The sequence below is a fragment of the Macrobrachium nipponense genome, chromosome 32 (assembly GCF_015104395.2).
Source record: "Macrobrachium nipponense isolate FS-2020 chromosome 32, ASM1510439v2, whole genome shotgun sequence".
In the NCBI taxonomy this organism is placed as follows: Eukaryota; Metazoa; Arthropoda; class Malacostraca; order Decapoda; family Palaemonidae; genus Macrobrachium; species Macrobrachium nipponense.
Window position 1 is genome coordinate 33,560,635 of NC_061094.1, and position 25,934 is coordinate 33,586,568.

The window sequence follows — 25,934 nt, forward strand, 5'->3', positions numbered from 1 at the left end:
TTTTTTTTTTTTTTTTTTTTTTTTTTTTTTTTTTTGTTTTTTTTTTTTTTTTTTTTTTTTTTTGCCATGTAAATATAATCGTTTTCAGAAGTATTATGGAGTTAAAAGTAACTGGGAGTGTTATGATTATCTTCATAAATTCAGAGATAAGGTGTTTGTGATTATCTTCAAAGCCAGCACAATGACTGACAGCGGAAGCTCATGTAAAAGGGACCGGAGGAAATTGATTGACAGCAACCCACCAAGAACAACAAAGAACAGATTGCTTTCGTTAGAGTCCCTAGGGATGGAAATAGTGCGAATAAGGGCGGGAGTTTCACCCTAGCTTGCCTGCTTGCTTGCCATGGAACTCCGGGAGCGGAGGACGGAAGGTCATGGTTGCTGGGATCACAGGCATTCCTCCTTAGAATTCTCAAATGTCAAGGTCTGGCTTTCTGTCCGTCATTTAATGATCTGCCATCTTTGGATCAACTCGCATATCTCTCTCTCTCTCTCTCTCTCTCTCTCTCTCTCTCTCTCTCTCTCTCTCATATAACGCAAACGATATATTTTACTTGCACGGTCATTAGCGCTTAGTTTGCTATAATCTCATCATAACAAGTTTTTTTTACGTAAAGTATTAATAGTGTTTTTCTTGAATAGGAGTAAAAGTGTGTTGCCGTCATTGTAAAAGTCACGTAATTCTCCTAAAGTTTATTCTCATGATCTTGTGGCGCAATTAGGAGCAGGTATATGACCTTGTATTTAAGTATTTAATGCCTGAAAATATACCGCGATTAAGTTTCATGCGCATGTTGGTTTTTGCAATAGTTTATATGTATATATATATATATATATTATATATATATATATATATATATATATATATGTGTGTGTGTGTGTGTGTGTGTGTGTGTGTGTGTGTGATATATATATATATATATATATATATATATATATATATATATATATATATATTATATATTATATATATATATATATATATATATATATATATATATATATATTATATTATATATATGTTGTTGTAATATTTATATATACATACACACTATTGTGCGTTCAGACACAGTGGTACCCTTGTTTGTACATCCTTCTCCTCATCCTGTTAGTCCTAAGAGGGGCAGATGGGTAGTTTGGTGATAGGGGGCTGTATAAGTTATCCTTTAAAACATGGTCGATGACGCCCACAAGGGTTAAAGAGAGGAGGATAAGAAAATATTTATGGAGTGTTCTGCCTTCCTCACGTTCATGTCTTCCTCGGCTGGCTCTCTCTCTCTCTCTCTCTCTCTCCTCTCTCTCTCTCACATACACACACACACACGTTTGGATATATATATATATATATTTATATATATATATATATATATATATATATGTGTGTGTGTGTGTGTGTGTGTGTGTCTGTATATATATATTTTTATTTGTTTAAAATATTTATTTGTATTTATATTTATATATATTATATATATATATATATATATACGTACACACACATATATATATATACGCACACATGTAATCGATGTTGGTCTTTTCATTTAAGATTTTTTTAAGCATCCGGAATATTGGTTTCTTTGTCCTCTCTTAAAATCCTCCGAATGCGTCATCATTGCGAGGAATATATTTTAGAATGTTTATGTAACGTTAACAGGATGACTTTTCGTTTTCGAAACGACCATCGATGTCAGATAAATATAAAACTTAAAAAAAAACTGCCAAAATATGAGGTCAACGCGCGGAAAAACTAACGCAAAAATCCAAGTTTATTTAAAGAAGCAAGAAAATCATACTGAAGAGGATATGACACTTTTACAGGAACTCGAGAAATTTAAACATTTTGTTCATCATTTACAAGTTCCTGTAAAATTTATATCCTTTTGAGTACGATTTACATTTATATATATATATATATATATATATATATATATATATATATATATATAAATAAATTCGTACTCAAAAGGATATATATATATAATATATATATTAATAATATATATATATATATATGTGTGTGTGTGTGTGTGTGTGTGTGTGTGTGTGTGTGTGTACACGTGTATGTGATATTTTTTAACGTCGTACAGGAATTAGAAATGCTCACGAACGCAATGACAGTTTGAAATATTCGTGCATATTTTCTGTTGGACTATTAAACCATCAGTGGTAAGAGATTCTGTGAAAGAGCAGAATGATGTGAATGGCCCCTGAAGTAATTCTGTCTCACTTAATATTATGAATTCAGTTCAATCATCCTCTGAATCGTAGAATGGGTCTAACTTTCGGGTGTTGAAATTAGATATTGTTTTGGACACTAGAAAAAAGCATGGAACTTTTGTTTAGGTTATCAGAATAAATCTTTGTAATTCTGTTCATACAATTCGTGTAAAAATGTGGCAATTTTATTTGGGTTATTAGAATAAATCTGTAATTTTATTAATAAATTTCATGTAAAACCTGTCAACTACATCTCAGTTATCAGAATAAATCTGTATAATATTAATACATTTCGTCTAAATTTTAATCTTGAACTGAGCTTTGTCCATAGAAGTTCTCTCTCTCTCTCTCTCTCTCTCTCTCTCTCTCTCTCTCTCTCTGTAGAATGATTTTAAGGTAGAAACCCTCAACATCATCGGAGGTAGAGCACTCAGCAGCGAAGAGGGAGCAGGGTATAATGGATGGTAAGGGCTTTCGACCTTGGCTCGATTTTGTTTCTGTGAGTGATGTCATAGCGGGGCTGGGGGGTGGGTGGGTGGAGTGGGGTCGGTCTGGTGGGGCGGGGGGAGTGGGGGGTGGGGGTTGGAACACTGTACCGATTATGTCATGTAACATTCCCCGCTTCTGTTAACTGGAGACCAGGCGGTTATTACCATTAGTATTTATTGCTTCTTGGTCGTATTACATAAATGTTATCTCGGAGGAATAATGTAAAATCGTTTAGAGACTTGTTTAAGCCAAGGGTACTACAGGAAGTTGTTTGTGTGACTTTTTTTTCACGTCCGTTTTAAAGCTCAGATTAATCAGACAGACACGCAATGGCACACTTCGATTTATGAACGTAGAAACAAATATACTATTCTGCGTCACTCACTAACTTCAGCGAGTGAGTTCAGCTTCCTAAATTTAAGATCAATTTTGCTGTTTCGTCACAAGACGGACTGTAGGACGTGGGCAAGTGACACGAAGAGAACCCCAGTTACTTCCTCGACAGTGTCCACAGTGTGTGTGTGTGTGTGTGTGTGTGTGTGAGATTTTAAGAAGGTCGTGTCTCCGAGAGAAAGAGGGTGAAATTTGGGACTGAGCTGAGGACGTTTCGGACGCGGGGTCTGCTTTTACCTCCTTTGCCTCTGAGCTGTAGAGGACGCCACTTTCTTTCTTTGTAATTTTAGCCGATGAAAGTGTGCAAGTTGTTCTCGTGAAACACTCACACACACATTTGCTTTTGTTTGTTTGGGGAAATTGCTTACATTATTAACACTGTCTTTAGTCGAGAATAAAGCGACTAATTTCTTAAGAGGCTTTCTGTAGCGAGCGTTCTTTCTGTTTGTGTGCGCGCGCTGGTGCGGGTGCACTCATGGAAGTAACGGAACGGTCGACTCCTCAGTGATGTCACTTCGTTAAAATGTCACGCTTTCATCTGCCTCCTCCTCCTGTTCCTCCTTTACTTCTTCTCTACTCTTCTCCCTTCCTCCATCCAAACCCTTCCTCTTTTAATGTTCAAGGAAACGGTTCGGTGTGTTTGTTTGTATGGTGCTTTTACGTTGCATGGAACCAGTGGTTATTCAGTAACGGGACCAACGGCTTTACGTGACTTCCGAACCACGTCGAGAGTGAACTTCTATCACCAGAGATACACATCTCTCACACCTCACTGGAATGCCCGAGAATCGAACTCGCGCCCACCGAGGTGGAAGGTCAAGACCATACCGGCCACGCCACTGAGGCGTTTGGTTCGGTGTGAGTCGCTGCCTTGTTGGAAGTCTTGTGTTGGGGAAGAACCGAAAAATTCGGTGTGGATACAAGGAACTCGTTTTTTTTAAGGCCAACCCAATCAAAAACAATCTCTCTCTCTCTCTCTCTCTCTCTCTCTCTCTCTCTCTCAAGAGGTTCCTGAACGAATTTTCGCCTGTTGTCACGCATGGCGACCTTAATGGAGGCAGCCCTCAAATCTTGAAGTTTATTTTTTCATTGATTTCAACCACTTTCAAATGATTTGTCTTCTGTCTCAGCCTAGTTTTTCAAATAGTATGTCTCACTTACTCCGTCAGACATTTGTTTGTTTGGCATTTTACTTTTACGGCTAGTATAGCCAGCATCGTTGGCCACTGAGGAAGTTCGTGTTAAATTGTCACGGCTCTTTGAAAAACGTCGCATGTAAAGAAATATAGATGTAGTACTAGCATAAGAACGATCTCATCTGAAAAGTTGATACAAAGCACTGTAGTACTAGTATAAGAACGATCTCATCTGAAAACAAGTTGATTACCAAAAGGCACTGTAAGTAACTAGCAAATAAGAACGACTCCTCATCCTGAAAAGTTGATAAAACAAAGCAACTGTAGTACTAGCATAAGAACGATCTCATCTGAAAAGTTGATACAAAGCACTGTAGTACTAGCATAGGAACGATCTCATCTGAAAAGTTGATACAAAGCACTGTAGTACTAGCATAAGAACGATCTCATCTGAAAAGTTGATACAAAGCACTGTAGTACTAGCATAAGAACGATCTCATCTGAAAAGTTGATACAAAGCACTGTAGTACTAGCATAAGAACGATCTCATCTGAAAAGTTGATACAAAGCACTGTAGTACTAGTATAAGAACGATCTCATCTGAAAAGTTGATACAAAGCACTGTAGTACTAGCATAGGAACGATCTCATCTGAAAAGTTGATACAATGCACTGGTAGTAACTAGGTCGTTAGAACGAATTCTCATCAAAAGAAAAGTTTGATACAAAAGCACTGTAGTACTACTAGCATAAAGAACGAACCTCATCTTGGAAAGTTGGATACAAAGCCTCGGTAGTAACTCGTATAAGAAACGTCTCATCTGAAAAGTTGATACAAAGCACTGTAGTACTAGCATAAGAACGATCTCATCAAAAAAGTTGATACAAAGCACTGTAGTACTAGATATTAGAACGATCTCATCAAAAAAGTTGATACAAAGCACTGTAGTACTAGGTATTAGAACGATCTCATCAGAAAAGTTGATACAAAGCACTGTAGTACTAGTATAAGAACGATCTCATCTGAAAAGTTGATACAAAGCCCTGTATCAGAGAGAGGGAAGGATGCACCTGGGATCTTGCAGGGTGTGAACTCAGTGCATTACGAACCCGCATAGAATGACCCTGGTCCACTTAGCTGTTTGATTCAGCCATCCACGATGCGTTTCTGCAGCTCATGAAGACGATAGGATTCACTCGGAACATTTGTTGGGTGTCCTTTTAAAAGCGACGTTGCCTTGGGCTTGGAAATGCTCGAATCTAAATATGCCCAAAGGGACTCGTGGTACATGAATATAATGATCAAGGAAGGGCAATGAAATGCCAGGGTTACATCTAGATTATACAGGCTGACAGTTCCCGCATTCTTCACTCCCCTTATTTGCTTAAGGGTTTTGACTACAAACGAGGGTTGGACACAGAAATATTCTGTTCTCTTCAACTGTTTATCATCTGCCAAAAGGCCCTTGAGAATAAACTTGATTGCAGTGAATTTCTTTAAGAGTATTAATTTTATTTCTTTCAGAGTATTATTTTCTGTGCTGAGCAGGAAAAGGCTCTCGTGAAACTCCACTGCGCCCTTGTGATTTTTACGAGAGCATTTAATTGAAACGCGAGTGACTTCTGAAATTCATGCTACCACTTTAGATAAACCGATACTGTCTTAAGAACGTGATTATTTATACTTGAATATAGCAAGATTCTATTCATGTTATCAAGAGTGGCTCGTGTACATTCGTCATATTTTTATTTATTTACTGACTTGCTTTATAGATGCAATTGTATTAAAGATTAAATCGGGGCGATAAATAAAAACGATTCATGAATGGTCATACCGACGAATACTCATCAATAAAGATTTATTAAAGGTGTACCTTATCAGCAACAAAGACGGTCATTGCAGAACAAAAAAAAAAAAAAAAAAAAAAAAAAAAAAAAAAAAAAACACACACAAAAACACAAAAACGGGATTTGCAACGCGAAAGTACTTTTCATATCTGGATAGTTAATCGACAAATTATGTGGCACAAAAAAGGACTAAAGTCGCCCTGAAGCAGATGTTCTGACGGTCCCTGATTGTGAGGTTGAAGTTGTTTAAGGGGATTGATAAGTAGTTTCCTCAGTTAGTCCAATAAAATCCCTCATTGTATGTAGGGAAGAGGAGTCTCCGTAGCTTAATATTTTTCATCCTTTCCGCCCCTACCCTTTGTCATCCATCCTCTCTTCTTCCCATCCATCCACACATCCCCTTACCATCCTTTTTCAGGTCAGCCCACTACTTCCTCTCTCTCTCTCTCTCTCTCTCTCTCTCTCTCTCTCTCTCTCTCTCTCTCTCTCTCTCTTTTCTTTTCCTTCTACACACATCCGCATCTTACCATACTTTTCAAGTTCACAGATACACTCTTGTCTGTCAGACAGAAGCACTGATGTCAGTTAAAAGCTTATTTATATTTTTACGGATGGGATAGAATAGAAACAGTTGCCCACCCGAGTGACACGCCACTACCGTAAAGAGGAAAAGAGGAAGTAAATGCATCGAGAGAGAAGAGATGGATTGGTCCACTTGCTCCTTTGATGGCCATTAAGGTTTTTTTTTTTTTTTCTACCTTCAACAAGCACATCAATACTTGGAGAACATCTTGGAGATGTGGCTCTCCTCCTCCTCCTCCTGGTCATCGTCCTCTTTGCTCAAGAGATGTTAACCTCATTGGCTCCTCTTCATGTGCATAATTCATCCATCCTGCGGATGCTGCGCCGGCACCCATCAGGACCAGTTTACTGTACAGTCTTACTTCGACATACAAGGCTGTTGTGGAGGACTTTTGGGAGCAATAATTAAAAACTTCCCTTTTTTCTGTTTTTGATAATGTCATTTGCAATTGCATTTCTTCTTTTAACTCGCACTTCAGCTTTCAACTCTCAACGAGAATTCTCTCTTGATACAGTTCCTCGCTGGACGAGTGGTTTTCGCGCTCGGCTGCCAATCCGATGGCCCGAAGTTCGATTCCCGGCTCTGCCAACGCGAAATCAGAGGAATTTATTTCTAGTGATAGTGATTAATTTCTCGATATAGTGTGGTTCGGATCCCACAATAAGCTGTAGGTCCCGTTGCTAGGTGACCAGTTGGTTCCTAGCCACGTAAAAATATCTAATCCTTCGGGCCAGCCCTAGGAGAGCTGTTAATCAGCTCAGTGGTCTGGTAAAAATAAGAAATACCTAACTTAACTCTCTTGATACACAAACAAAACTATATAACTAATGTGAATTGAAGTTAGATCTTTTCTGTGTATATTTAAAATCTCCGTCCTCAATTTATGATTTTTACTCATGTTTGTCCTGCGTATACCAAATGATTTGAATGCCCCAGTTGCTTGTACTAGATGAATGCTCTTTTGACCGACGGTTGGCGCTCTCATGAACGCCCATGGTCAATACTTTCCCCATTACCCGTCAGTCATGATTTCCTCAAGGAGTTTTCAGAGCCTGACGGAGGCTCTCTGTCTCTGTCACTTTGCTAACTTGTTTGTCAGAGGAGGCATTATGATGGATGGCGCAATATATATAGTAGGTCAAGGTGTCATTCGCCACAAAGAGTTCACAAAGAGTTCCTTGTACTTCCGGACGACGAGTAAATGACACGACGGAGGTCGGGGAATGAGCTTGTTTTCTTGGCGAGGTCTGCGCATTTTCCGTCATATTTTGGCTCTAAGACCTGGGAATGTGTATAGATTTTCATGGTATGAATGCGAAAAGTAAAAAAGAAAATCTTAAGAAGACTTCTCCTAAAGTAAAAATGAAATGTATTGTCGAAGATAGATTTCGTGGCTTCGATGAAGGGAAAAACTCAAAACAAGAACAACTTTTGAGAATCTTCTTTATGAATGAAAGTAAGGCAGTCAGTGTATTATCGCCTTGTCTTGCCAGCGCTAACCAATGATTAGTGACGTTATACTTTGATACAATTCATGTGCTTAGCCAGAATAAGTAAAATCATCAAGTTGAGAGCGCTATGTGTGTGTTTATATACGTGTGTGTATATTTATAAATTATCTGCAAGTAATCATATTTTCATTCTTATTATCCATTATCAATTCAGAAGACTCGCTTAAAATTGTTTTCTTTATTCTCTATGCCTTGGGATTTGTCATATCTGCCTCTAATTGCTAGGATTTTATAAAGCTTTCTCATGTGAGATTGCATGTGTATCGGAATGATAATGAAGTTATTATTATTATTATTATTATTATTATTATTATTATTATTATTATTATTATTATTATTATTATTATTATTATTCTTAAAATGCTTGAGATTTTAGATAGAAATTCAAGTTATGATAAATTGGAAGCACATGAACGGTTACTATGTAGCTGCACATTATGACCCAAAACTGACGTTAGTCTATTTTTTTTTTTTTTTTTTTTTTTTTTTTTTTTTTTTTTTTTTATTTTTTTTTTTTTTTTTTTTTTTTTTTTTTTTTTTTTGCTCTATCACAGTCCTCCAATTCGACTGGGTGGTATTTATAGTGTGAGGTTCCGGGTTGCATCCTGCCTCCTTAGGAGTCCATCACTTTTTCTGACTATTGTGTGCGTTTCTAGGCTCACACTCTTCTGCATGAGTCCCGGAGCTACTTCAGCCTCTAGTTTTTCTAGATTCCTTTTCAGGGATCTTGGGATCGTGCCTAGTGCTCCTATGATTATGGGTACGATTTCCTCTGGCATATCCCATATCCTTCTTATTTCTATTTTCAGATCTTGATACTTATCCATTTTTTCCCTCTCTTTCTCTTCAACTCTGGTGTCCCATGGTATTGCGACATCAATGAGTGATACTTTCTTCTTGACTTTGTCAATCAATGTCACGTCTGGTCTGTTTGCACGTATCACCCTATCCGTTCTGATACCATAGTCCCCGAGGATCTTTGCCGTATCGTTTTCTATCACTCCTTCAGGTTGGTGCTCGTACCACTTATTACTGCTAGGTAGCTGATGTTTCTTGCACAGGCTACAGTGGAGGGCTTTTGCCACTGAATCATGCCTCTTTTTGTACTGGTTCTATGCAAGTGCCGGGCATTCACTTGCTATGTGGTTTATGGTTTCATTTTTCGTATTGCACTTCCTACATATGGGAGAGATGTTATTTCCGTCTATCGTTCTCTGAACATATCTGGTTCTTAGGGCCTGATCTTGTGCCGCTGTTATCATTCCTTCAGTTTCCTTCTTTAGCTCTCCCCTCTGTAGCCATTGCCAATTGTCATCGCTGGCTAGTTCTTTAGTCTGTCTCATGTATTGTCCGTGCATTGGTTTGTTGTGCCAGTTATCTGTTCTGTCTGTCTTTCTCCTGTCTCTGTATATTTCTGGGTCTTCGTCTACTTTTATTAGTCCTTCTTCCCATGCACTCTTTAGCCACTCGTCTTCACTGGTTTTCAGATATTGCCCCAGTGCTCTGTTTTCGATGTTGACGCAGTCCTCTATACTTAGTAGTCCTCTCCCTCCTTCCTTTCGTGTTATGTATAGTCTGTCCGTATTTGCTCTTGGGTGTAGTGCTTTGTGTATTGTCATATGTTTCCTGGTTTTTTTATCTATGGTGCGGAGTTCTGCCTTCGTCCATTCCACTATTCCTGCGCTGTATCTGATTACTGGCACTGCCCATGTGTTTATGGCTTTTATATTTCCGGCGTTGAGTTTTGACCTGAGTATCGCCTTGAGTCTCTGCATATTATTATTATTATTATTATTATTATTATTATTATTATTATTATTATTAAATACATTCCCTGTCCATTCCAGTCCCAAACTTTCTCCGGCACTGATGGAACTTGAAAGCATCAGATGAGATCATATGTTTACTTGGTCTTTAAACTGTAAATACAAATATGTCAGAAGCGCTTACACAAGATTCAGTGTCGCTGCTGATGTTTACATTTTCGTCGTCTCCTCCAGAGAGAAATTGCTAATAAGGTCATGTTTTTGGTCTGTCTGTCTGTCTGTCTGTCAGTCAGATAGGACGACTGGAAAACTACTGGAGGAATACATTTTCTCCCAAAATGTTATTCTGTTTTTTGGACCAGTTACTGAAATTATAGTATAAACTGTTTTGAATATGAGTGTAGAATATGTATTACTACTTTTATTCTTTCTGCGTGTACTAAAATAAAACTGCAACTTCCTAATGATGGTCGAAAATGGAAAAGAAATATACTATATAAAATGTTTAAAGTAACAGTGTTAGTCGTGTTACTATTTTTTTTTTTTTTTTTTTTTGTTCTTTTTTTTTATTAACATAAACGGCGCACTTTATTGTGTAACTATGCCCAACGTTTTTGACGGAGGTTTGCAATTTTCGTTTTTCCTTCCAGGAATTATTTGGTTTGTGTAACTGCAGGAATTTGTAAGAAGACACTCCCTTTAAAGAAAAAAACTACGATGGATTTCATGAACTTCCTCAGCATACAGGATTTTTAATGTAATAAGCGTTAATATGTTTACTCATTATAAAGACCTACTAATATCCTTGCTACCCTTTACGCAGTTCCATTGCGTTAAATGATACGCACTTCGTATGCGCTTGTTGCTTGTGTAATACCGATTGGCGGGATGAGTATTTTAATCGCCAATTATGATCTCTCATTTCCTCCATCAAAGAGCTCGCCGGAAAGGGAAGAAGAGGGTCTCTCGTTGCTTTCTGCATCAAACTGATGCTCTTTTTGTCAACTGAGTACTGTAGTTGTTATCAACGTAGTACTTGTTAACCAGCCCAGAGTTTTTATGATAAAACACTTTTAGCTTATCAGAGTTTTGTGACTGAATCTCAGATATAAATTTAATCCCAGATGTGGCCGGAGAGAGCATGCGTGAGTTTCTGCTGCTTTGTACAGTAATCTTATATAAGAGATTCTCTTGAGCAGTTTACCGAAGGATTGTCGGAAATGGTAAGAATTCTCTCTCTCTCTCTCTCTCTCTCTCTCTCTCTGATGTAGAGGTTGTTTTGTCTTGTTACGTAAGAATCTGCAACCGTTTAAGATAATTGTAGTGCAATAGTAATAAAGAACAGATTATTTCTTGCACAAATGGTAATGCTAAGTAATAATTAGAAGGTAGTGTGTGTGTGTTTGTGGAGAGAGAGAGAGAGAGAGAGCAACGGATTGGGCAAACACACTTGCTCTTCATGACCACATGATGTCTTTGTTCCAATAACCACTCAAGGTCCTCTTTTTGGAGACCACTGAAAAGGTTTTCCTTCAGAGGCTACTTATAATTCCAAGCTTATTGCCTATGCTTATGAAATGGATCCATATTGCGATTCAGTTTGGAGTTCATCTAGGACACTTTTTTATTTTTATTTTTTTTCATTGCGGATTCATTTTGGAGTTCATCTAGGACCCTGTTTTCTTTTCTTTCTTTCTTTCCTTTGCGGATTCAGTTTGGGGTTCATCCAGGACACTTTTTTTTTCATTGCGGATTCATTTGGAGTTCATCTTGGACTTTTTATTTTTATTTATTTATTTTTTTTTTTGCGGATTCATTTTGGAGTTCGTCTAGCCCCTGTTTTTTCTTTCGTTTTTTCTTTTTTTTTTGCGGATTCAGTCTGGGGTTCATCCAGGACACTTTTTTTTTTTTTTTTTTTTTTTTTCATTTGAGTTCGGATCTAGGACTTTTTTTTTTTTATTTTTTTTTTTTTTTTTTTTTTTGCGGATTTAGTATGGGTTCTTCTAGGACCGTTGTTGTTGTTGTTGATTTTTTTTTTTTTGAGGGTTCAGTTTTGGAGTTCATAATGTATCATCATACAGACGTTCGATAACGTTTTTCTTTCCAGTTGTATCTTAGTTGTTATTTTGCCGTTACACGACTTGATTACCATTCGTGTATCCGATCTCTACGTGAACGTTTGATAATAGATAATTAAATATTTTGCTTAACTAAATATCTTCTTGAATTAATTCTTATTTAGATAAAAGTGTTTTATCGAATTCGGTGTTTGATACAGCGTCTGCTAGCTCATACACACGCGCACGCACACACATACACACACACACACACACTAACACACACAGTGAGAGGCTTTGTGAGATTATTGCATAGTAACTTTTTAACATACGAAGAATTATATTATCTGATGCCGGCAGACTTGTACCTACAGTAGGTTCACATCAGCTCCTGATTGGCTGTTGATAAGCCAATGACAGGGCAGGAAACTCTAAGTCTCTCGAGAGTTCACATAGGCAGGATATATGTTCCATCTCTCCTGATGTATACGTTTTTCAGGAGAGGTGGAACATACATCCTGCCTGAGAGTTTCCAGCCCTGTGATCGGCTTATCAACAGCCAATCAGGAGCGTCGTAAGAGACTGGCCTAGACGTCAAATGCACGGTTGATGTGAATCTACTATAGCGCCTTTGGCGTCATGCGCAGATATAGATGGGATATCAAACTTGCGCATGTATTAATTGTTTATTTTCAGTTCCATATTACCTTACAGGTATAAAGACACAAATTTTGTCGTGTCTTTCCGGAATGTTGAGCGCAGTTTGTGATTCTGTATGTTTTAGGTTTTAAGTAACTTTGACAGTTAATGTAGATTTCTAAATCATTTCGTCATGACATTACCTCTCTCTCTCTCTTCTCTTCTTCCTCACTACTCTCGCTCTCTTCACCGCATCTTCCAATCATCTCACCTCATCCTCCCTCATCCTCTCTCTCCTCTCTCTCGCCTTCTTTTCTCTTTTAGTTTAATTATGTTGTTGACATGCCTACTTTGTACATTTGAGGTCTGCCTCGTTAGTCTTAGCTTTCCTCTCCTCCTGCATGTTACGGGCTGCTCGGTGAGCAAGAGCCCGTGCTGACACAAGGTCAGCTTAATCTAAAACAGCAAAACCTTCAGCCCTCGAACCACCGAAGTGATATATAGACCGAGGCATAAATCAAGGATAATAAAAAAAAAATAGATATATACTGATAAAATCTTAGGTGGGTACCTACAGTAAAATATTAACATTGAAATACATAGATTATTAGTAAAATTTACAAGATGAAACTTTTTTTTAATTCTGGTAAATGTAAGTCAACTTTGATAAAATTCTGCATGTAATACTGTTAGAAATTGTTAAATATTGGATATTTTCTCTAATAATAAAAAAAGATGCTTTATCCTTCGATCCTCGTGACTTGCGATTTTCTGTTCAGCATGCATTATCCCTGCTCCCCTTCATGTCATCCCCTCCCCCCTTACCCCCTCCCTTCAGGTGATTGTACCTGAAAGTGAACGTCGAAGGGGGGCCCGAGTGGAGGAGGAGGAGGAGGAGGTGTGTGATCAAAGGCCGGATGTTGAGTAGCTGAAGGCGTCAGTGTGTCTGCAAGAGCCGAGAGGCAGCGGATGCCAGAAGGATTCTGACTCCCTCACGTGTTCGTTTCGGGAGAATTTCCTTTGATTTATTCGCTCCTTTCACACATGGCTGCTGTTTTACAAGGAAGGTGAACAAAGGTTCTGTTGTTTTGCCGGCGTCAGTCGGTGGTGATATCGTTTGGGCTCAAAGGCGCGGTGCTCTCTCTGCAGTGTGTGCCTTATCTAGGGCTTTCTTGTTAGAGGTGTTGTTGTTCTCTGCGGTCATTAAAAATAAATGTACAGCTATAGGGAATAATCATATGCAACAACTTTCTCAAAGATTCGTCATTTCCTCTTATTCATTTTAGTGTTCATATGGTAACTGATAACTTTGTGAACCTATGGGGAAGGTTGAAGATGAGATCATGTCAACATGATTGTTCGGTGCTAGAACGGTGGCCAGATGCCAAAGAACAAATGAAAAAGTTTTTCATGAAAATATATATAAAAAAACACGAATTAGGAAAAATATGGATACCTAAACTTGTTGAAGTCTCTCCAAAGGCGACAATAAGAGATTTGAAATAAATCATTTTACGAAGTTTAATCAATTGATCAGGGGGACAGTCAAAGTATTAGAGGTTTCAGAAAAGCTCAGGAAAGAAGACTCAAATGGTTTGGTCATGTCATGAGGAGAGAAGATGAAACACGTAGGTAAGAGGGTTATGAACATGGAGGTGGAGGGCAGAAGAGGGAGGGGAAGGCCAAAGTTCAGGTGGAAAGATAAATGATTGAATGACTTGAAGGAAAAGGGTCTAAGAGAACAAGATGTACAGGACGGAGGAAGATGGAGAATGCTGACTAGAAACAGCGACCCCATATAGAAATGGGAAAATCTGAAGGTAAAAAGAAGAAGAGTCAGTTGCTACAGCGGCATTGTAGAATGACAAAAGGCTTGGTTCACCGCTTCTTGGCCCCTGTCCCGGAGCGGTTCGTGCCGGAATAGGATACTCACGACAGAAATGTAACGAAAGGGGTCGCGTGTTGTCAGGATTTCTCGGAGTTACGGAGGAGCGATTTAGGAGGGAACCGAACGACACTCACCCCATTTACGCGGAATGCGCTGACGAGTCACACGGTGACAGCACAGTAGTTTTCTCTTTCGATTACGGTGAAATGGACATAAGGAGGGGGAGACACGTGGTCCCTCAGTGCTTTGTGGGTTGCCTCCTTTTTCCCCTTTGTCAGGGAGAAGACCTCTCTCTCTCTCTCTCTCTCTCTCTCTCTCTGAGAGAATGAATATTTACTTATTTTTTCAAATTCGCTTTTATTTCTTTTCAGTAACTTGATATTAAAGATTAACGCATTGATTAGCTAAGTTAATCGGTTTTTGTAGCATTAATTTTTTTCTGATGCGGTTTACCAACCAAGAAAAGTATCGTGGGATCGACTAAAAAATATATTATGTAATATTATTGAATGTTATAATTTTTGGTTTGCATCCACCCCCCCCCCCCCCCACCCCCCCCCCCCCCCCCCCCCCCCCCCCACCGTAAGGGATGGTACCGTCAGTGCACCTCACGTGATGCGCTGTAAGACACTACTTAAGATCTTTGCAGCGTCCCTTCGGCCCCCAGCTGCAGCCTCTTTCTTTCCCTTTACTGTACCCCCTTTCATATTTCCATCTCTTTGCATTCTGACTTTCCATCCTCTCCTGACAATTGTTTCATAGTGCAAACTCGAGCCTTTCTTCCTGTGACACCTTTCAAACCCTCTTACTGTTACTTTTCCTTCCAGCGCTGACTGACCTCATTAGTCCCAGCGCTTGGCCTTTAGCCTAAATTCTGTATTCTGTACTATTCTTTATTATCCATGTAGACTGATGTACCTTTATTTGTAGATTTACATGTGAATGGAGAGCTTTATGTGGAACTTTTCTCTCTCAAGGAAATGTGTCTAATTTTAGTTCAGTGTCCCGATAAGAAGAACTCACTTCGTGGCCGTGAACTAGTCCTCTCATTCCGAGTTAAAACGAAGTCACGTGCATCACGGCTTTGTTGTCTGCCGTCTGCCGAAGAGACCCCACATCCTTGTTAGAACGTTGCTTTGAACGGATTACAATTTTTCTGTGAGAAAAAATAAGCTTCTTTATTTGCTTGTTCTGTATTCCCGTGCTGCATGGGTGTTCACATTTTGTTGAATTTCTGTGTTGCACTTTCTGTAGTTAATAAAAAAAGTAATATTAATGTTGACTCGTTTCGTGAAACGGAAAATAGACGTTTTAAGGTTACCAGTTACAGCTTAAATGTCTATTTAAATTGTAATGTCTTTTTGTTTTTTGTTTTTTCGTTTCCACAAAATTTTTTTTTTCCACCGAAATGTATCCAGTCTGAGTATCGGAAGTCCACGTTATGTTTGTTGGTAAATATGAAATAAACATTTTGCAAAGCATTCAGTCACCTCGGGCTGCTTGTGAGCAAGAGCCCGTGTTGGCATAAAGCCAGCATAATCATAAAAATAACTTTGCCGCTGACTCCCTCTAAAGTCTGATACAAGCTTCTGTAACGAGTGGTTTCAAACAAGGCAAGGTCATTGACCTTAGGTTCAACCCCCACCCCCACTCTTTTATCCACGTTAGGGGACGGCTTTAGGTGATGGAAAGTCTCGGGGGTGTTACCCCTTAGATCTACTGAGGTTAAGCATACAGGAAATTTAGTTAGGAAAAATAGACCTCTCCTTTGGGTTATAGTTGACTGTCAATCGGGAAACTAAACACGTACTATAGTAGATTCACATCAACGTGCATTTGTTGTCTAGGACAGTTTCTTACGACGCTCCTGATTGGCTGTTGATAAGCCAACCACAGGGCTGGAAACTCTCAGTCTCTCGAGAGAGTTCACATAGTGACGATGTATGTTCCACTTCTCATGAAAGACGTATCCCTCAGGAGAGGTGGAACATAGATCCTACCCATGTGAACTCTCGAGAGAGACTGAGAGTTTCCAGCCCTGTGATTGGCTTATCAACAGCCAATCAGGAGCGTCGTATGGGATTGGCCTAGACATCAAATGCACGTTGATGTGAATCTACTGCAGTGTTTGTGTTTCTTGGGTACGTATGTGCGCATATGGGAAGCGTGTGTTTGTTCGTGGTAGTTTTAGATACACCATTAAATCTGAAAGAAAGAGAAAACGAACAAAAATTTACTGCATCGTAAAGATTACCATGTGTCCTTGTCAGAGGAAAGCGAGTGATATCTCTTCAGGGGAAACATTGAAACAACAGAAAGGGAACCGCAGAGAGAGAGAGAGAGAGAGAGAGAATAAAGTCACGATCTTATATGGAACCTTCAGTAATGGGAGTCCTACAGTCACATTCTCAGCCTCATGTTGTTTGGCCAGTGGTCCCCCTCATGCCCATGTGTGGAGACTCTGATCAGGGCAGGGGATAGGGGAATGGGGTGTATGGGGCTGGGGTAAGGGGGGGAGGTGTGGTGCCAACTCGCTGTTATATATGCTCGATTCTTCATTAATTAATGAATGTGATTTTGTTTAGTCTTTATATATATATATTTTTTTTACTTCGAAATATGAACGTTTATTTTTCTATTCCATTTTTAATTTTTAATTATAGCTTGTGTATTAAGGTAGCTCAAGGCATAGCCAAGTCGACCCGAGATTTGAACAGTATACTGGAAAGTTCATTCTACTCTTCAGCTAATGAGTGCTTTGCGTATAGCTGATTGTCAGGTAACTGTTGTGAGTTTCAGCAGCGGTTAGATAGAAAGATAGAGCGGTGAATGAGACGTAGTGTTTAGTGATGCGGCAAACTGTAATTTATAAAATAATTAACAGCGGTCGGGTCTCATCAAGTATTTCTCGCCCACCAGAGTGAGACTCTCTCTCTCTCTCCTCTCTCTCTCTCTCTCTCTCACACACACTTATATATATATATATTATATATATATATATATATATATATATATATATATATATATATATATATATATATATATATATATATATATATATCTTCCCTCAGGAAGAGTTGCCTAGCATTCAGGTTTTCAACAATACCCGTTGGGATGAGATTGATAGCCATACGCCCAGGCCCACAGATATACAAATGGCCTCTGGCCTTTCTTGGCGGTCACCCTTCCAGCTATTTGCCAGGCAGGCCCAACGATGCTTAAATTCACTGGACGAACGACCGATGTCAAAGCGTGTAGGTTATTGCGTATATTTGAAATGATACTGCACTAGATATTTTTAGTTAAAAATTATGGCGCAGTATTGCTTTTTAATAGTCGAATTATCATAGCATCATTTAGAAAAATGATAGAATACAAAAAGAGATTGACAGTGAATGCCATCGTCGTCGAGATGAGCCTTCGGGAAATGTTTTGAAGGTCAAGGACTCCTCCCCTTTCCAGATTATGTCACTCGATAGACTACGTAACTCTTGAGAGAGCGAAAGAGAAGGAGAGAGAGAGAGAGAGAGAGAGAGAGAGAGAGAGAGAGAGAGAGTTCACTCCCTTAATTGAGGAGAATTTAATTAAGGGCCGTTAAAGGCCGTTTTACGACTTCATCGCGCTCCACGACTACTTCTTTCGCCAACAAGAGGAGGGTCGTACTAACTCATTAGAGGTACTCTCTTTTTGCGGTCGGTGACACCTCTGAGGGATTGCCCTTTTCCCACTAGCGACTCGTCGAGTCATCTGCGGGACAATCAGACGCTGAGGTGGAGATCCAGCGAGAATGACGGATCAAAGAGATAACAGCCTCCAGGTTCCACTTTGTTGAAGAAAGGTTAGAAGAAGTAGAAGTTCAGTCAAGACGAAAGACGTCACAAAGTAGACGGAAGGAATCCAATTAAAATCATATAATTGGATTCATGCCATCTACTTTGTGACGTCTTTGGAGGAAGACATGGCGTTTGGAGGAAGAGATGGGTGGACCAGCAATGATTTAAAATTAAAATAAGCACAGGTTTCTTCTCATTCTCCAGTTATATCATGCTTTTTATGCTGACAGACTTAGGGCCGCCAGTTTTACAGATTTGTAACAAACTGACAACAATATGTATTCCGTAAACATGTCAAAAAAAAGATATAATATTTTTAATTAATGAATGTAAATTTAAATATATTCATCTATATATATATATATATATATATATACTATATATGTCTATATATATATATATATAATATATATATATATATGTATATATATATATATATATATATATATATATATATATGTATATATATATATATATGTGTATATATATATATATATATATATATATATATATATATATATATATATGTGTGTGTGTGTGTGTGTATATATATATATATATATATATATATATATATATATATATATATATATATATATATATATATATATATATATATTATATATATATTTATATATTTATTAATGATATGTTTACGGAATACCTATCGTCATCAGTTTGTTATAAATCTGTAAAACTGGCGGCCCTAAGTCTGTTAGCATAAAAAGCATGATGTAACTGGAGAATGAGAAGAAACCTGTGCTTATTTCAATTTTAAATCATTGCTGGTCCGCCCATGGCTCCCTCCCTCCAGACCCGCCCTTTCTTCAACCTTCCACCCTAGAATGATCATACCATGGTTGACAAATTGTTCTCTTTGTGGCGACGGAAATAACGACAGAGTCCAATTATCGGTTGCAGTAATGGCAAAAAATAAAGGCAGTGGGAATCTACGTAAAAGATATCATGACAAAAATCCGGAGACCGCAAACCCCCGCCAGGACTGAAGATTTTCCCTACCCCTGAAAAAAAAAAAGTTATTCCTAAATTTTACATTTGTTACATCCTAAATGTAATCATTTTGTTGCCAGTCTTTTAGTAAAAAAAAAAATGTTTTTGTAAGAATCCACGCATAACATTTTGCGGAATCCTGCTTCAAAAAAAAAAAAAAAAAAAAAATTGAGTGAGATCATTGTTCATATCATCAAGCTCTTCAAGGAATACAGTTCTAATTGATAAATGCTTTGATTAAGAAGAAGTCTGAAAAATGTGACTTGGAAGGAATGATTTTAAACATTGCAGCTGAGTACTATAGTGTTATCACAGCAGTGCAGCTGAGTACTATAGTGTTATCACAGCAGTACGATTTACTGCTGCTAATGGTTTTACATGAATTGTCATTCTTGCATACGCCGCACAAGATGTGAGCGTGTAAATGATAACTAAACTAGTAGTTATTGAAATGACCTGTTGAGCAAACCAGTGCAGAAGCTCTTCAACGCCAGAAATAAAAGAGAGATGTGTCGACGTTGGTGGTCGAATGTGAGGTCTATCGATAAGACTTGACAGAGTCGACACCTGGCGCTGGGAAGACCAACTAATATTATGCCGTACGGTCGTATCTCTTTTGTACTATAGAGGGATCGCCTCCTCTTATTTGTGTGTGTGTGCGTGTGTGTGTTTTTTTTTTTTATCCGCGATGAATTGTGTCTGGTCATAGTATTGTTTTATTAATATTTTACCGGTTGTTATTGCATTAGAATGCATGAAAGTATGGCATTTTTATGGCTGAGATTAGCTCCGGAACCATGAAAAATAGTCCGTTGCTTAGTAATGAGATATATGAATAAACAAAAGTTGTAGGTGACTTAAGTTACGCAAACAGTTGTTTGTTTGCAACTGATGAGGCGTTTAGATTGCATATGGTGGGTATCTTATTTTGGTTGGAATGGCGACGAGCCTTGAGTTTTTCGTTCGCGAATGCCCATTTCTCTTATCGAGGATCATCCGCCGAAGAAATCGAGGATGCATAGCGTCCACGGATAAAGAGTGGGAAGGCAGCGACTTTGGAATCATTGGAAGAAGCAACACTTTTTAAAGAAGGAAAGCTCTCAATGAACGGAGACAGAATTGCATAGGAGGCGTAGCGACCAATGAAAAATGACATTGGTAGTTAGAAATAAAAGTTATTTTTGATGAATAGATCTTTATTCAACATGATTTTTCCCTTTAGTAAACAGCGATAGAAGTGCGTTTATTATAAGATTTCATTTTTCAGATCAGTAGCAGCAGGCCTGCATTCTCTGCAATTTCATGGGTACGATTAATTTTTATAGCATATTATTATTTTGATTAACAACAGTAGGCTTTTATTTCCTTAGTAATGAAGATTGTATTACGTTTCAGGGAGAAAGTTGTATCTAGAAGTTTAGTTTTATCTTGCCATGCACCGTGATTCAGGTGTCCTTTCCACACACGCGTGCGTTAGTTGTCGGCGCTATTTTCGTTACGGACGCAAAATAGGGTATTATTCCCATGGAGCTCCAATGTGCTTAGCCTGGAGGTACTAAATAAAATCAAAATCGAATGTGTGCTTTGAAGAAAATACTTTTGCTGGATGATAGGCAGCTTTCTTACACATAGCTGAGTCTACTTGTCTCCTTTTCCCGTATTTGTATATATCGAAATCTCTAGACAATTACATCATTCATTAAGCGCCTCAGTGGCGTGGTTGGTATGGTGTTTGCGTCCCACCTAAGGTGGTTGCCGGTTCGATTCTCGGCCATTCCATTTAGGAGTGAGAGATGTGTATTTCTGGTGATAGAAGTTCACTCTCGACGTGGTTCGGAAGTCACGTAAAGCCGTTGGTCCCGTTGCTGAAATAACCACTGGTTCCATGCAACTTAAAAGCACCATACAAACAAACAATTACATCATTCGATGCGCAATAACATTTTGACGTCATCTTGGAGTCCGCCATGACATCTGTGGTCACAAATCATTTCCCACCCAGCGTGAATCGTTTTCAGTGCCTCTTCTGAAAAAATTTCACCTCCTGAATACGCAACGCCTTGTTTCCGGGTGGAGCGCGCTGACTCTTTCGGTGATTATGAGTTACACTTTCCTTTACGCCAAAGGCTGGGCTACTCATTCGGAGATCGGAAATAAGTGAATCATTTTCTCTTCCGTTTCGGCTTTTCCATTTGGTCCACCTTTGACGTGAAACCTCCCATGCTTGGCTATACTTCAACAGAGCTGGAAGTTGTTTAAAAGAAAAAAAAATAAAAAGAAAAAATATATTTTTTTTCTTATATATATGTATATATAATAATTTTTTTTTCTTTTAAACAACTTCCAGTTCTACTGAAAGTATAGCCAAGCATGGGAGGTTTCATGTCAAAAGTGGAATAAATGGAAAAGCCGAAATGGACTAGAAAATTATTCACTTATTAACGATCTTCGAATAAGCAGCCCAGCCTTTGTTTATATATTTATAATTATATATAATATATCTATATATAATATATATATAGATATATATATAATAAATTATATATATATATATGTGTGTGTGTGTGTGTGTGTGTGTGTGTGTGTGTGTGTGTTCTCCAGTGCTATTGTATATTGCTACAAGCAATTACTTTCGAGAACTTGAGTGTACTGCCGCAAGCAAATACCTCTTGTCTGTTTGTGAAGAAGCCATCTGTCTGACTTATGTTGGTATCACATGTGAAGTTTTTATGACTATATAATACCAGTATTTGTCCTCTGATTATCTTCGCCTTTTTTTCCTCTTTCCCTTCTTTTTCCCAACGAGCATCAACATTCCTTCTGATCGTGGAAGCTTCTTGCTGGGGAATGTTGACTTACGTGTGCTTGTACATGATACTAAGAGACGTTTCATAAAGTGACCATTTCCCATAGCACATTGCAATGTGACCGAAGGGTTTATTTGCGGTTAGTCGCCTCTTCTGAAACAGTGTTCTTCGGAAAGGGATTGCCACTTATGAGACATTTTAGTGGAAGGCCGTTTTAGTATCTGGGAAGGAGGGAAACCTGACGTCATTTCGAATTATTCGTTTTGGAAGACTGCAACGTCATTCATTTCATAATGGAATAGAAGTTGCTCGAATCTTGAGGCGATATTATAGCTAGGGGGAAGAAGATCTTTTGTATGATTACAAAAGGTCGTCGTTATGATCACCTCTTAAGCTTCAAGTGTCACTCATTGATACCAATTTGTAAAGCAATCACTGCGTCAATGAGGTTCTAATTCAGGTGATGAGGTTAGTTAGGTTAAGTGTCGTCATTTGTGCTACTGGCTCGTGGCACTTCAGACAGACGAACTGACGGACGCACAGACGGATATGGAGGAAGCTGGCAATATTTTCCGATATTGAGAAACCACTGCGGTATTTCTTGGACGTCATGATGTACATATCACAGGTGCATAAAATGTCCTGAACTTTTTTTTTTTTTTCAAATTATATTTGGTATGAGGATATTAATATTTGATTTCGCCCAGCTGACATCAATCAAAGCTCCTCATGACGGTATAACCGTTATGTGCAATTTCAACATCCGGAGGACTGGTTGCAGTATTTCCTCATTCTATTTTTAGTCCATTGTCTCCTGTTGCGAAATTGGTCATCGCTTGTGACACCCTGTTTGTGTTTTGTGTTCAAGAGGAAGAGGAGGAGTTTATGAAAGCCCAATCAGGAGAGAATGATTGCCTTCGTCGGTTGGTACTTTAGCTTCTTGGAAGTGGCGATTGAGACTTGGAGCAACCACAATGTATCGAAATAAACAATTTCTTTGTGAAGACACGGCACGAGTAGACAGTCTGCCTTGCGCAAGAGCTCCGCCCACCTTGATCTTCATACCTTGTCTCTGCTACTCCATTCTTGGGCATTCCCCAGCAGTACCAGCCCTGCACCCCCATCCCCCAACTCCTAGCCACCAGTACCATGCCCCCGGGGACGGGGCACGAATGAACCGCAGAGCCTGAGAACGCGCGTAGGCGTCGGGCATTTTGTCCCTGTGTCATCCTGCAACGTTTACTCCCGTCCATGAGACGAGGCACGTGCCTCTAGCGCTGGCTTCACGTGATGATTTGGAAGCATTTATTCTCTGCAAAAATGAAACACATTGGATGTTTTTATTGTATGTTGTTATTATTACCATGTTCATCATTGAAGTGTTTTGAAATGCTTCTCATAGACGTAAGCATAGAACTCTCATAACTCATAGTTAAAAAAACACCATTAAGATGAAGGACAGTTCAAGTACAAGTGTGGAATTTAGAGGTGTGGAGAAAAAGATCGGTCACATAAACGTTAGAAACGACGGCCAGTCAGTACATCCTGAATTGCTCGTCAGAATCACCGATAAAAATAACGCATAAATTCAGTTGACCTGAATGCTCCTGGTAAGTTCGTTTGAGGGAACGAATTCGAGAAAATCGGAGCAGCGTCTACGAAACATTGAGACGAATGCGTTTCAGAATAGGCAGATGCATTTTTTTCAATCATCGTGCTTGTGGAACACATTCATGTCGTCATAACAGAAAACGGAGTATTTGAAGCAGTGCCCCTCACAGGAAGGCGTGACTAGACTGGACTTGGCATTGTGTGATGACGAGGTTTCCTGTCGGAGTCAAGCCTTTATAGAGCCACGCTTACTGGAGAGTGCCAGAATCGCCCCAGACCTCCTCGCGTTGACACTCACGTCCATCCGACATCAAGGGTGCCACAAGCACGCATGTGTGTCGAAGGGTAACAGCCACTGTCAGATTCGTCGAAATTTTCTCGAAGTTATCTCGAACTCCTATGCAGTTGGGCTAAAGCTCTCGGCTCTTTTTTTACAGCCAGTGTAGTGCCAGACGTTATGTTGTGTTTCACTCGACTGAAGAGAGGAATCTGTGACACCATTAAAAAGAAAGAAAGGCAAAAACATTTTCAAAAGTCATGGTTGGGCACAACCTGGTAATCTTGGATATTTTGCAGCGAAGTCCAGCCAGTATGACGGGTAAGTTTTATCCAGTATTCTATTTTCCTCTTATTTATTTCATGTGATTGTAAACAGTTATCGATGGAAAAATACTCTCTGTTGACGCTGAAGGGGCAGTGGAATATAAGTGAGGGAAAACATGATCCGTAAATCAACTGAGAAGCAAAAGATGAAAGCGGTGACACGAATGTATAGTTTCCTTCATTATTTCCAATCATCAGGAGAGTTCAGCATTGTAACAGTTTAAAGAATGAATCGTTCCTTTATTACTTATATATCTACTATTAACAGAGCCTCAGTGGCGTGGCCGGTATGGTCTTTGCCTGTCAACTCGGTGGCCGCGAGTTCTATTCTCGAGCATTCCATTGAGGTGTTAGAAATGTGTATTTCTGGTGATAAAAGGTCACTCTCGACGTGGTTCGAAAGTCACATAAAACCGTTGGTCCCGTTGCTGAATAGCCACTGGTTTCATGCAACGTAAAAACACCATACTAACAAACAAACAAAAACAAAACAAATTAACATCCATACAGATTTCCCCCTCTCCATAGTCTTTCTTTGTGTTGGTTATTTATTTGCATGGTTTTAAGACCCATTTTACTTGCAGCCACGCACATGCCTTACAAAATATATCGTCCGCAGATGGTGCATATTTCTGAGAAAGTGCCGTATTTAGAATATATGTTAGAAGTCTTTATAGTGAACAATTATTAAAGAGCGAACAAAAATGAAAGGTAACCGTTATCGTAGAGCATGACACAACTCTTTAGGTACGGCAGTCAGATTTGTCTTTTTATTGTTATGAAAATATCGATCAGAAATGGGGAGGCGTTTCTCGATAAAAAAAAAAAAAAGTGTTCGTTTTTTATTAACCCAGTGGTTCTCAACCAGGGGGAAATTCCCCCCTTGGAGGGAATTATAGGGTTTGAAGGGGGTGATGAGGGCATTGTGACGACAGGTTGTCAGGCTCAAACGCAGTGTGCGCACTATGGAGAGGTCACGCTGGGCTTTCTCGCCGCTAGCCTGTGTGTTTGTGTTAGTATTTTGTTGCATATTATTTAGAATGCACCTTTTGAGGCAGCAGATTTTGGGATGGGATGGGGGTAGATGACATTCTTACATGATGAAAGAGTGCATGGGAAAAAAAAAATTGAGAACCACTGTAAATGGCAACGTGTAATGCCCAGGAAAATTGCAACGGGCCAGAGGCTATGAATGACAGTTCACTCTTGGGCCAGGGGTACATGGAAGGGATGGAACGCAAGGTGACGAGGATTAATATAAAGGTACTGAAGGGGCTTTGTGGCTTGTGGGGAATGTGGGGGAAGGGGTGTTTGTCTGAGGAACCAAGTACTGCAGTGATGTGGGAGAGAAGTCACGTTCGTCGTGTGGTCCGTGTAACCATAAGCTTCTATGGTCACGTGACATCACCCGTCACATGTAGAGAGTCGAGGGATGCCCTCTTCCTTGCCTCACTCACACGCATCCTGTTTGCACATAATATTGTTTTCAAAAGGTCATATGCATATCAGTCCTAAATCTCTCTCTTCCGATCATATGTATAAA

General features: G+C 39.0%; 1 protein-coding gene across 7 annotated transcripts in view; it reads left to right on the forward strand.

The window, feature by feature from the left end:
• LOC135207335 (uncharacterized) overlaps positions 1-25,934 on the forward strand; it is a 152,478-nt gene that overhangs the window by 110,284 nt on the left and 16,260 nt on the right. Inside the window, exon 1 of one of the 7 annotated variants that reach the window (XM_064239039.1) lies at positions 24,058-24,386. The exons of the other annotated variants lie outside the window; for them this stretch is intronic. Within the exon in view, the coding sequence (XP_064095109.1) occupies positions 24,326-24,386 (61 nt within the window). The 5' untranslated portion in view covers positions 24,058-24,325. Of the gene's footprint in view, positions 1-24,057; positions 24,387-25,934 lie in introns of those variants that run through there. 7 annotated transcript variants of the gene reach the window in all.